We start from the raw sequence: 13,234 nt of genomic DNA on the forward strand, positions 1-13,234 counted from the left end.
TTCTTGTCATCTATGCGAGTATCTAAACTGTTTGAATCCTGCTAAGTTTTTGGCTGTGATCATTTCTTCTGGCAGTGAATTTTACAGTCTAATTCTCTGTTGAATGAAAATTGTTTAGTTTTATCCATTTAAAATTTGCCTTCTTTCAATCTCAAGGAATTTTTTCTTTTACTATGAGGGGAAAAAACAATGGCGATTTCTGAGCCATTCCCTAGTATATACTTTGGTCATGTCCCATTTTATATATCTCCGTAAGACAAGCTCTTAATCCTTTTAATCTTTCTTCATGTAAGAAATTTCCCATGCCCCTGATGATTCTCATCACTTATCTCACTCTGTATCAAGAATATACTTCATAGACCAACTAGAAGTGAGTGCCACTCTCTGCTGTAATCATATCTTATTTTTTTATTTGCATTCAGTGGTAAAAACAATTGATCAGGGATTTTCAGTGAGTGCTTCACAGTGGCTATAGCTACCATGCTCTTGGCAACTGTGCTTGATTTGATCTCCTGCTCTCGCAGTTGTGTGGTGCAAGGTGGTTCCCCTCCTTGCAGCGACTGGACTTCCCTTTCTGGGCTGACGTTTGGGTCACTGCAGATGAGAAGCATTCTGCGAGCCAGCAGGGAGGCAGCAGGGTGACAAGGATTTGGGATTGATCCCAAAGTGTTTTGGGAAGTATAGACCTAGCTAAAGTCACTGAAGTATTTTATTCCTTATTGTAACAGTAAGTTTACATACTTGTGAGGAACACATATGTGGTGGACTTGGCAGCATTAGGTTTATGGTTGGACTTGATAGTCTTAGAAGTCTTTTCCAACCTGATTCTATGATTCTATGTTAAACCATCCAAATAGGCAACTTTTCCAGACCAAATTGCCATTACATTACCAGTTGCCATCAGTTGCCATCTAACTTAGCTAGATCCTGTTGAAATTGTGTAAGGGCTCGACTAACATAAATCACTAACTCACATGCGAAACTTGTTCTGCAGACTCATCCATTCCCAAAGAAATGCTAAATACATTTAACAAGCTCATTCATACTGTGCAAAATTGGAGACACTTGCTATTTACCACATGTACAAAATGATCATTTATTAATACTCTTTGCTTTCTGACTCCTAAATCAGCTTCTGATCTAGATGGTGTCATTTTCAACAAAACCAGACATGTATTTATTGGGTGCAGTTCTTTTGATCTAGTCAGATCATTTATCAGCTGGAAAAGTGCTTAGTGACATTGATAATATCTGTATTTTAAAACTTAACAACCACACCTCATAGTGTGGTATAACATCTGGAATTATGCTGTTTTTTTCCCAGACTAGGTCTTGCTTAACTTCGGTTTAAAAGGAAACAACATTGAAGTAGACAACATTTTTTAACTAAGAACTTCAAAACTACTAAAAAGCTGGGTAACTTCACTTTGAGAAGAAATAACATAATTCAAAAGACTTTCTGCTTAGCTAAAAGAAATTATGAAATATTTTATTAATTGATTCTTACTGTTACAAAAAAAAATTAGTAGTGCTGGGAGTGCCCAGGAGACTGCTGAAAAAACCAGGATTACCATTAATGCTGCCACCTAGATTGAGACCGGTGGTCTTAGTTCACTTCTTAATGCATGTGCCTTAAGGTAATATATAATCTCAGCGGGTAGGCAGGAAATTAATGCTCGTAGTGTTTACCAGAAGTGACCTGGTTAGTCATTCCTCAGTCAGAGCTGCTGGAGCCAGACTGACAAGGTTCTCTGATGGTGCTTTAATTGCTGCTGAAGGAATAATGTTTAGTTATAGACTGCTTCACTATCAGATGAATACCTTTCATGAACCTTGCATTCACCTACAAATAGCACTAAGTGAGGTATAACTAGGGCTTGAGGACTAAAACTTATTATTTCTTGAACACCTTACCCTAAAATATTTACATAGGTGTCAGTTAAGGAAAGGCAATGAATGATCACAGTGTATTTATGGCTCTTTGAAGATACTGCTGTAATATGAAGTAATTGTGCTTCTGTATGAAATTGTTCTTGGTTTTTTTTTCCTCAGGTCTTCATGTGATATAACCTCCTATACTTTAAATGAAGAAAAATAGCAGCCTTCCAAGTTCACTGTTAATGCCACAGAAAGACTACATAGTGTATCATCTCCTACACTGGGCTTAGATCATCTTTACTTTTGTACAACTATTATTTATTTTCTTCTTTTAAATACTAATTTTGAAATCTTGAAAACAATGTTACATTTGACTATCAAGCAAATGAAATGTGGGTCATATCTGTGGAGCCCACAGTCACTGAAAATCAAGAGCGATAACACAATAAATGTGAACATAAATTTCCAACGTGAAAAAATTATTATTTGATAAGCAGCTGGTGATTTACGTAAAAAACATGAATAGGAAGGATAAAAAACATCTTTGCAATCAGGTGGTCAGGTGTGAAATGAGCAATGTCACTACTGGAAAGAAAAAAATGCTAAAATTACATAATTAAAATTTACTGGAGTTTTTAACATCTGAAACATGGGATCTAAGTAGTTCTGGAGGCTGGAAAGAGTGCCATTTCCAAAGTAAAGTTGTTGGAGGCAGACTGGCAGGATGCTGTGAGGGTTGTAGTGCTACAGTGTCTTAAGTTACTTCACTAAAGGCTCAGATATTACGTGCTGGATTCAGGTTTTGAATTTATAAGTGTGTCACCCTGGCCATGTAATATTAAATCATAATGTATGATAGCAATTCTTCACTTTTGTATCTTTGACCCATATCAAGAGATCGGGACAGATAAGGATCAACACAACTTCTGTCAAACCTCTGCTGTAGAGAACATTTGGGTCACTAAAGGTCAACAGGACACCAGCATTAATTAGAAATCTTTGTTTCCAATTCTATTTTAATCTTAGCACTGTATGAAAGATATTATATAGATCCTAAGTTTGCACAGCTGCATGTGCTGTTCTGTACAAATTAGTTAGAAATATGCAAATAACATAAGGAACCAATCTGCTCATTTGCATACATTTTGTATAGGAACACACTTTGGCTTATGTTTAACACGCCCTGCCTCCAGCGCTGACCAGGAAGGATGTGGAGTTGCAGATAGTGACAGTTTTGGCATGTGAGCCAGGATGAGACAATAGTTAGGTGGCAGTTACAAAACCAGGGTATGTGTGTTTGTAGGGATGTGTGGCTACGCAGTGGGATATCGGAGGACACCTGGGGCATGCAGGTGGCTGGATTTCTGGTGGTGTCGAGACCAGAGAAAAAGATGGTAAATAAAGTATTAAAGGTCTTGAAGATGGAGACATCTGACTTGAGAAATATTAACGGGATTGTCTACCTCGCAGCCTCTGAGCATGCAGATGAATGCAGGTATCTGGGGAGCAACTGGGCTGGGGGATGTAGAAGCAGCTGAGTCTGTCAGAGCTGGAGCTCAGCAGGGAGCACTGGTAGGTAGGGCCTGTGAACTGGGATCTCTCTCCCGTCTCCCTCTGCCACCAAAGCTTACGGTCTTCTCTGCTTGCCCTTCCCTCTCTGACCCAATCAGTGGAGTAGCTGTAAGGACGTTTCTTGACAACTTGATCCCTTGGCACTGCAACAGCACTTGTAGGCTGAAACGCAGTCTTAGATGGTGCCTACAGTAATGTGCCAATGAAGTCAAATCAAGACCTCCACGGAACCTAACACTTTGACATTTTGCTCCTTAATACTGCCAATAGCAATGCTAATTAATACAGTTTGCGTTTACCTACAGCCAGCTCATCTAATCCTGGCCACTCGTCAGTCACTGGATCGTAATGGCTACTGGTCACCAACAAGCCAGGTCAATTTGAGCCGTTTCAGATCCACAACTGAAAAAACTTGTAGTTAATTTCAAAGCCTCTCAAACTCTGCTCCTGTGGTGGTACACAAATACAGAAACGGTATTTTGAGAGCGTGTTTAAATGAGCACACCCTTCAGTGAACTTAGGCCAACCCAGAATGCTATGTTGTCATCAATAATGTAACCATTTTGAATAATCTTAAATGCTCTTGCTTGCACATGCGCACATATGCTTGCAGCAGTTTATCACGTTTTAAGTTTAAGGTGTGAATAACGATAGGGCAATGAGGGTTGCACGCCAATGCCCCCAAGACTGCACCCGATGTAGGATCACGCCCAACGGCAGCGCTCGTAGCGGGGTGGCTGGATGCCGGCACTCTCAGTGCCGGCTGCGGCACTGCGAAGACGGGGATGTTTCCCGGGGGGGGGGGGCAGGCGAGGCCTACTGGCGTTACACCGGGCCGGGCCGGGCCGGGCCGGGCCGAGCACGAAGCCACCACAGGCTTCGCGCAGAGACCTCCCAGAGCGCGGTGCGCAGCGGCCGTTCCCTCGCAACCTCTGAGGAGGCCGGGGGCGCAGGGCGCGGCGCGAGGCCCAGGCCCGGCGCCCAGCGGCCGCCCCAGCCCCTCGGCCGGCGCCGCCGCTGACGTGGGAACGGCCGGGCGCAGGGGCGGAGCGACAGCGCCTCAGGGCGCGCGGCCGGGCGAGGCGGGAGAAGCCGCGCATGCGCGACAGCGCGGTGAGGGCGGAAGGGTGCCCGGCGCGCCTGCGCAGGGGGATTCCGCCAGGCCCCGCCGGACATTAACATGGCGCCCTAGGTCCGCCGCGCCAGCGCCACCGCGGGCGAGCGAGGCGGCCGCCGCCGCCGCCATCATGTCCCGGCACAGGAACGTCCGAGGCTATAACTACGACGAAGGTAGTGGCGAGCAGGAGCCGGCGGCAGAGCTGCAGGGGCCGCCCCGGCCGCCGCCCCAACCGCCGGTCCCTTCGCGTCCCCCCTTGCCCCTTTCCCCCGGCCCGCACCCCTTTCCCCGGCGGGCCTTTCCGCCCCGCGGCGGTGTCCGCGGGAGGGTGGCGGGGAGGGCGCGGGGGGGCTGTCAGGGGCGGTGGGAGGGGAGAAGCAGCCCCCTCCCCTCCCCTCCCCTCCCCTCCGCGGGGGTTGGACCAGGCTCCGTGCGAGGCCTCGCCCCGCTTCCCCCCCCCCCCCCCCCCCGCCGTTTCCCGCCCGAGCGGCGGGTCGGGCGCACGTGGCCGCGCCGCCGCCGTCCTTCAGGGCCACGTCCTGCTGCCGGGGGCTCCCGGGAGCTTCCACCCGGGGAAAGCGCGGGCCTGGCACGCAGGCCGAGCCGTGGCCGGGTTCACCTGCGTTGCCTTAAGCTGCCGAAGTTGACGGCTTTCCAGGCGGGCGGGAGTGACTTGAAAGCCGGCCTCGAGAGAATCGAACCCGCCCTTCTGTAGTCACGTAGAGTTTAGAAGGTTGTGTTCCCAGTCTGACTGCAGCAAGTCCTTGCTGGTGTTCGCCCCTAGTAATAGATAAGAGGCAACAGCTGTTCCCGGTAGAAGAAATGTAGTTCTTAAAGATGGAGTTGAGCATCTAAGGAAGAACCTGTTTTTCAGACACCTTTCTGTCATATTTTACTTGAGCTTGCATGGAATGAGTGGGCTCTGGTGTAAGAACTTTGCTCGGACCTGCAGTGCTCCAGCTTTCTTTGTGCTCTCTCCCATTTACTTGGGCAAACTGTAAATTGCACCCTTTTTTCTCAGTGGTTTTGTCTGTATTGGCCTGAGCTGTGGAAAAATGGACAGTGCAGACTTCCAGTTGATTTTGGTATGTTAAAAAACCCTTTGGTATGGCAGCAGCTATTTTTATTGCCTCGCTTTGTCAGATTATATACAAAAATTGCAAGAAATACTTATGCCTGCCTCTGGTCTTTTGCTGTTGAGTGGAAGGTGCAATGCGTGTGCATATTATAGTAGCACAGACTGGGTTTTGCACTGTGATCTTGGAATTGTTGGGGAAGTCATGTAAATCCATGTGAGCCATGACATCTGTGTGGCCTACCTTGCAGGTTTTACTAGTGCAAATTTACCTAATAGAGGCGAAATCTTAGACTGGATTGGGGATTTTACTGCTTCGTTCTTTCATCCTCTAGAGATTTTCTTCATCACAGATTGGTTGAAGTGTTGATTTCAACTGAATCTCTGTCATCTGTGAAGTTGGGTGCCCAATCTGCAGAATTCATTTTGGTGTTTGTACACTCATTACAGTCTCTTTTAATGAGGTTGCTGAGGTACATAGTAATTCACTGTAGCCATGTGAGGCTTAAGTTGCTATTGCTATTTGAATCTTTGCATTACACATCAGGTTTAATTAGAAGTGTGTATATGTGTGATCTCTATACTTACACCATATACTACTCTTGTAGTCACATTCAATCATTTCTGTCCCAAATGAAGTACACTTTTGTGTCTTCTTTTTTTATGTAACATAATGTGATATGTTCTTTTTATGCCACTTAGGATTCTGTAATGGTTTGTCTGGCACAATTATTTGTTTCCTTTCTAAAGTAAATATTTGCAGTATTTTTTAGCCTCCTTTCCTGGAAGGCTTCTGAGGCCTTAGATCCTGTGTCCTTTATTTGACCATACTCTATTTCCACTCTCTCCTTTTTGAGGTATTGTAATCAGAATGTGATATTCCAGCTGAGAGTATGTTGGTGATACAGCTGCTGATACTGTGGAATGCTTCTATGGCTCGTACTCTATTCTCTGTAATTTGTGTCATTTTTAAATAATTATTTTTATGGTCAATGCAAGCTGAGCCATTTTCACTGAGATATCTTTTTCTTAGGCTAGAAGTTAAACCAGTATGGGATATACAAGTGATTCAAGTAATGCACACTGACAAGACTTACCTTGATTTCACGTAGTGTTAACTGTGAATGTTAACCATTCACAGAAATCATCTTGGAGTTCTCCTTGACACTCTCCAAGTATTGGCCAAACTACAAAATGTGTTCTTACCTTGAAAAAAACGAACAGCTCTTCTCTAGACTTTTTATAGATTAATTGGTCCTAGCATGGAAGCAGGAGACAGTGTATTCTTTTCAACATGGTCAAAAAGTAGATAACAATATGCTCTTTTATTAAAGACAAACAACCAAAACAAGCCTATAATATATTTCCTTTATACTGTGGTACTTAATTTCCAAAGTAGCTTCCTGGGTCTTTCACTAAACTTTTCATAGACTTATGCCAGCCCTTTTAGCTACTGCTTTTGGTTGGCACTTTTTTTGAAAATTACAGCGGATTATGGAATTACGTTTACTTTGATTTTCTTGGTCCATGTTGAGAGATAAATGAACCTTTCGTGCCCCAAATTCTGAGTCTTTTATAGATGGATACAGTGTTTGTAAGTTGGTATCAAAGCGCAGATTTTTTCTTTTTTTAGCTGTTAGCTACTTTTTTCTCTCGCTCTTTTAAAACAACAACAAACAGTACATGTTATTTGTGAAACTGCCAAGTGTATGCAGTAATCTGTAAAACCATTTCATTACTTTTTTCATGTATTTTGTTATTATGCAGTGAAAATTAGAAATTTTTTTTCAAGATTCACATAATACTAGGATTTCGGGGTGGGGGGGCCTAATTTACTTTCTCTTTTTGTTTCCTGATAACTGATTCCTGATACTTTTTTTTTAAATAGAGACAGTATATGGTTATGTTTAAGTAACTGTATGATTCCTGCTTCTTGGCTGAAACAATCTTGCTATTCAAAGGTAATTGTGAACTGTGTTTTTGCTTGCTGAACTTGAGTTGAAAGGTAGATGGCACTGAGGATAGACCAGAGAAGCAAGGTAAGAAGTAGATAGGTGTGGAGTAGCAATGCTGATCCTGAGTTGCTGGAGTAGAGATTGTAATTGAACTGTCTGTGGTTAAGACTATTGAGAGGTCAAGCAGAAATATGAAGTGCCATGGGTAAAGATTTGTGCAACTGTAGAAAATTGGGTTTGGACTGCAAGGGCAGCCTTTCAAAGGAGATGCTGAAGAAGCAGGTGTGAAGCATGGCAGCTCTTGAAAATTTTCAGCTTTCCTAATGCATAGAGTATTAAATGTTAAAATTATATTATTGTAACTTAGAATTTCTTACCTAGGTAAATAAGCAGTACTTAACTGTGCTTTTGGAATACTAGAGATGCATAACTACTTAAAACCTTGTGTAAAAACTACCCTTTCAATTATAATATTGAAGTATTTAGAAACTGTGCAGCCTAATCTTACTGTTTCTGCTTCTTAGACTTTGAAGATGATGATGTGTATGGCCAATCAGTAGAAGATGATTATTGCATTTCTCCTTCAACAGGTTAGTTCAAATGATTGCATATAAGCATTGTCCATTGATTCCTACTCTGATATTTATTTCTAGAATAAAACAATATTTAAAAGCTAGTGAAACTTTTCAAAAGTGCCTAGCGGCCGTAATCCTGTTAAAGTCAGTTAGGTAGTGTTAATAAGCATTGTTGTACTTTCGGAAGTCATGTTAGACAACTGGGCATATCTTCAGTTGTACAAGTGTATTATCTTGGATGGTCAGAATGTACTTGATAATGTAAAAATCTGGTTTATGGGAATGTGTTGATAGTCTTGAAACGTTTGTTATCTTTTAAAATTGTTAGTAGGATCTAGCAGGGCTTAAGAGTTGTGATTCTGCACCTGATAGTTGATGTCTTTTACACAACTTTGAGTAAATGTGGGGAAGGGAGTCTTATTGTTGGATGCAGCACTGGTCCTCACTGGCTTCTGTTCTCATGCAAGATCATATGGAGCTAATAAGTCTTCTGGCATGTGTAATGTTGCAAAGTAGGTGTAAAAATAGTGATGCTGTGCGCTCAGGTAAGATGTAATTGGAGAGGCCTAGCCCAGCTGAATTCAACCCAACTGTAGAACCATTAGGTTGTGTTCTCCAGTCAAATCTCTAGCAAGATTATCAGTTCAGGGTTTCCCCAGATTTGGTGGTGGTGCCTCTAGACCCAAGCAGGCCCTGGAAATATTATGGCTGATGTTGATGTGAAGCTGTACTACTGCAGGTAACTAGGCTGGATCTAAATCCACTGCAACTGTGACGTAGTTTGTGACCTCTGGCCACAGGTACTTGAGTTAATTAGGTCTTTAAAAATCTGTTCCTCTGTCATCTTGTTGATTTTACATAAGCAAATTTAGGTGTGTGTTTTTATTATATGTAGTCACATGCCCTGATTTAAATTCAGATTGTCTTGCATTCAATTTCTAAGTTTAATTGCTAGAATTTTTCAGTCCTTTTCTAAGAATTAAGTTCTAAGAATTAGGATAGCCTTGTATTTTGTGATGAAAATGTGCAATGTGTTTACTTTTTAATCAAGTATAAACTGCTACATTGCAAAACTAATTCTTGCTTGTGCACAGTAATTTTCTGAAGAATTCTTTTTACATAAGCTTCATTTATAAAATAATGCGATGTAGATTGTATAGCAGTCTTAATATTGCTTCAGTTATGGTGATTGAATATGAAATGGTATGCATTTGGGAAATAGTTGCTAAGGCTATACTACTTAACTTCTGCGTATACATATGCTTTCAGTATGTATTTCAGAGCTGGGGAGAATATTACATAACATAAGGAAATTTGTTTGCATTTTGTACATTTCTGAGAGTATGTAATGACTGGGGCTCATGTTCAGCAAGAAGTTTTATCTATATATGCCTTAATGTGTGGCTAAATCAGAGTGGAACTAGGCATTTGTTTAAAGTTTTGTGTGAATATACATTTTAACTTATAGGCTGGATTTCTAATGAAATTCCAAGAAGGGAAGAATGTGTTCAACTTCATTAAATTGTTATCAGTAGTTTGACAGTGCCATACTGTAAAAGCAAAATATTTTCATGCTGTTTTTTTTTAACTTGTAACTGAGGTGAAAAAAAATAACTGTGGAGTCAAGTTCTGAAGACATTAGGCCATAGATGGTAATTTGGTATAGAAAATACTATTTTTCAAACCTGTAGTATATTCTTTTGTTTGAATACTAAACTTTGCAGAATTATTGCATTGCATGGATACAAGGATATTACATAGCCTGTGGTTTCACTGTGATGATGACTTATTTATATTCTAACATGAAGTGCTATATGCTCTGTACAGTCTTCAGCTAGTAGTCATTGTACAGTAGTATCCCATTCTGCGCCCTGCCCCCCCTCAAACCACTGGAACAGGTCAGCATCCTAACTTTTTTTTTCCCCTTTAGATATGTTTTGTTTTTAAAGGAGGAGAAAAAGTTTGACCTTTTTTTAATACTTTGTTTTTTACCTAATGCAGCAGCTCAATTTATCTACTCCAGACGAGACAAACCAGCAACATTTGCTGAGCCATTAGAAGAAGAATATGGCTATGAAGGTGCAGATGATACTGCTGATTATTTTACATCCAATCATCAGTTGACTGAAGTTGATAGAGGTAATTATAGAAAATAAATCATTCTCGGAACAATCTCTTATGAATTAAGGACTTACTAAAACAGTCTTACATTAATGTTTGTTACTTGACTGACACTGCTCACAGTTGTATAATCTTGTAGAACAACACCCTTCACGAACATAGCTTCAGTGGTGATTCAAGTTTGTAACTACCTTTTGTATACTACTTGTAACTTGGTTGCATATATTGAAATATGTTCCTAGTTTCTTATTAGAAATAATGAGATTTGATATGAAATTCAGACATAAGAACAGCTGTACTGGCTCAGGCTGAGTATCCATGTAGCTCAAGGACTTGACTCTGCAAATGGATGCTTAGGGAAGAGTATTAGAAACAGAGCATTTGTAGAATGATCTTTTGCTTGTATTGCATTCTGAATTATGGCAATTAGCAGTATTTGAGAGGTTTTCGAAGTCATGCATTTCCTTGAAACAGTAGCCAATATCTTTAGATACCTGTATCCTCCACAATCTTTTCTTACCCTGTTTTGAATTCTTTGGTTTCCGTTCAGTCCTGTAGCCGTGAATTCCACATTACAAGCCGAGTTCTGAGCTGAGTGGTTGGGGAAAAAATACTTGCCTTTTTTTTTTTTTTTTTTTAAACTTTCTGCCTGGTAGCTTAATTACATGCTTTGTGAAAAAGATTCACAAGTCTTTTTCCTAAGTATTAATAGTTAACTTAGTTTTTAATGATTTGGAAATAATCAGGGTTATTTTTAAAATGTTGATAAACTCAGAATAAAGTGTGTTGGTGAATGAATAGACAATAAAATGCATGAATGAAATTTGGTATTTAAAACAAGTTGCAGAAAATTCAGAAACAATAGATAGAATAGAAACAGTCTAGATTCCATGTCAAGTAAATGGGAAGAAGCTATCCTAATGCATAGACATATGGGTAAATATGATAAATTGGGGTGTAATATACATGTTTTTACAGCAGGAAATAATTCTGTAGAGGGCAATTTGAAAGAATCAGTCAGTGTGTTGCTACAGGTGATCTAAACAATACGGTACCCTGGCTTTTCAGAGTGCTTTTGACAGACTCAATCAGTTAAGAATTGGTATTGAAACAAGAAGGAAAGTAATATTCTGGACTAAAAAAAGATGGAAAGGAAACCTAGAAATAACCATTTCTACTGTGAAAACAGCAGTGGTCCCATAAGACCTGTTATGTTTGGTATAGTGTGCAGTGTTGGCCTCTAATACAAAAAACACAGTCAATCTGTCTGCAAGAGTTTGTCAAGATTGTCCTTGTTGAGTGTTGTATAATAAAATGGCCAGCCAGCACAATGTACAGGGCTCTACCAGTACTTGTTTTGCAGAGCAAATGTCTGGGGAACTTTGACTTGCTATTTGAATTATGGGTTGAGGGTGCTGATTTAAGTAACCTTGAGGAAGTTGGAATTCTGTGGTGTTGAATTCCCTTAGCAAAGTTCTTTAAATGTCACCATCTTTGAGGAGGTGTTCAAATAAAGAATCTGTAGTTGTCTTCCTGTTGGTCAGTTACTGTTTTCTAAAACCTGAACTGGCAGATGCTGTGATATTCAGGAGGATTTTCTTCTGTTCTCTTGTGTTTGTATGTCTAATCAGCGCACTACTTCCAGTGACTGACAGCCTGGTGAATTTTCAGTCTCTTGTGCGGCAAGTCAAGACTTAAGAAGCTTACCTTAGTCAAGGCTTATACTAGTTGCAGAAATATGCTCCAAAGAAAATTGATTTTTATCAGCCAAAAAACGTATTACAGTTTTAGGAAGGTTAAAGATTTCAGGTAGTTTCAAACCTGGCGTGTTGATCCAGAGTTTCCTGTTGTTAAGGCCTAAGGCCCCCGAAAATGCTGTTTTACTTTGGGTATTAATTATAGCATCTGTAAACACTGAAAATGTGTTGTTCAATGGGATTCCACGTTGACTTACTAAATTACTTTGGATAATTTTAAGGTGACTATTTGTATTACTCCTCTGCAGTGAAGACAGTTAATTTTACAACATAAAATCTCAATATTGAAATACTTGTATAGACTAATAAGTAGCAGTCAGTGATATGTTCCTTATAGCAATATTTGAAATTAGTCAAATATTCTGCAGGGTTTGGAGGCAAAGTTTATCATGGCAGTAAGTGAGATTGAAATTAATTTCTAAAGGTTTTATCTCTTAGTGTGATATTTTTCTTCTGTTTTTGTTAATCAGATGTGTGGTGCTAGTGGTTAGGCCGCTTAAGACACTTTTTTGTGCAGCTTGTAACAGCAATATGTCTCTTTTAGCCCGTCTTAATTCATGCCTTGATCAAATGAGAGAAGTTTTGGCAGAGTCTGTACCAGAGCAAACAATGGTGCAAGCAGTACTGGATAGTAAATTTGATGTACAGAAGGCTTTGGATCTTGTGCTTTCACAAGGCAGTAAGAAAAATGTGAAGACCAAGAATGAGAACGCTGTGATTGTAGGAAACACAACAAAAGGTATACTTCTATTTATTTGTTTACATTCAAAATGATTCATTTCTATGTACAGTTTAATTTTGGCTTTATAAGCTGTGAAGATGCCTTAGTCATTTATTAGAAAATTAAAAAAAGACCAACTTACTCTTCTATTTCTGTGTTCTAAAAACATTTAAAGGAAACAGTAGCTTTTCTTGAGCTAGAAGTCAAAATAAAACCTTAGTGTCAGCTTAAATTCAAACTGCAACCATCTGCACTTCACAGTAAATTTCTGGTTTCTAATATTTGACTTAGCTGAATGAATACATGTCTTAAAAGTTGGACAATGTCTTTAAGTTTTATGCACTTCCATTATTTGTTTGGTGAACTGACATCTGTCATCCCTAATACCTCCCTTTTTTTGGGAGTGTCTATACAGTAACTTATTTTGATTTATGCTTAAATGTTCATAAACTTTACTGGCATT

At 40.3% G+C, this 13,234-nt stretch overlaps 1 protein-coding gene across 1 annotated transcript in view; it reads left to right on the plus strand.

Annotated features, from left to right (window-relative positions):
- The first annotated feature begins 4,579 nt into the window (after window positions 1-4,579).
- The window catches only part of LOC104318743 (HBS1-like protein), a 64,731-nt gene continuing 56,076 nt past the window's right edge, over window positions 4,580-13,234 (plus strand). The window contains exons 1-4 of the mRNA XM_069787266.1: window positions 4,580-4,740; window positions 8,122-8,187; window positions 10,174-10,311; window positions 12,595-12,789. Coding sequence (XP_069643367.1) covers window positions 4,698-4,740; window positions 8,122-8,187; window positions 10,174-10,311; window positions 12,595-12,789 — 442 coding nt within the window. The 5' untranslated portion in view covers window positions 4,580-4,697. The remainder of the gene's footprint in view (window positions 4,741-8,121; window positions 8,188-10,173; window positions 10,312-12,594; window positions 12,790-13,234) is intronic.

The sequence above is a fragment of the Haliaeetus albicilla genome, chromosome 7 (assembly GCF_947461875.1).
Source record: "Haliaeetus albicilla chromosome 7, bHalAlb1.1, whole genome shotgun sequence".
NCBI classification, from domain to species: Eukaryota; Metazoa; Chordata; class Aves; order Accipitriformes; family Accipitridae; genus Haliaeetus; species Haliaeetus albicilla.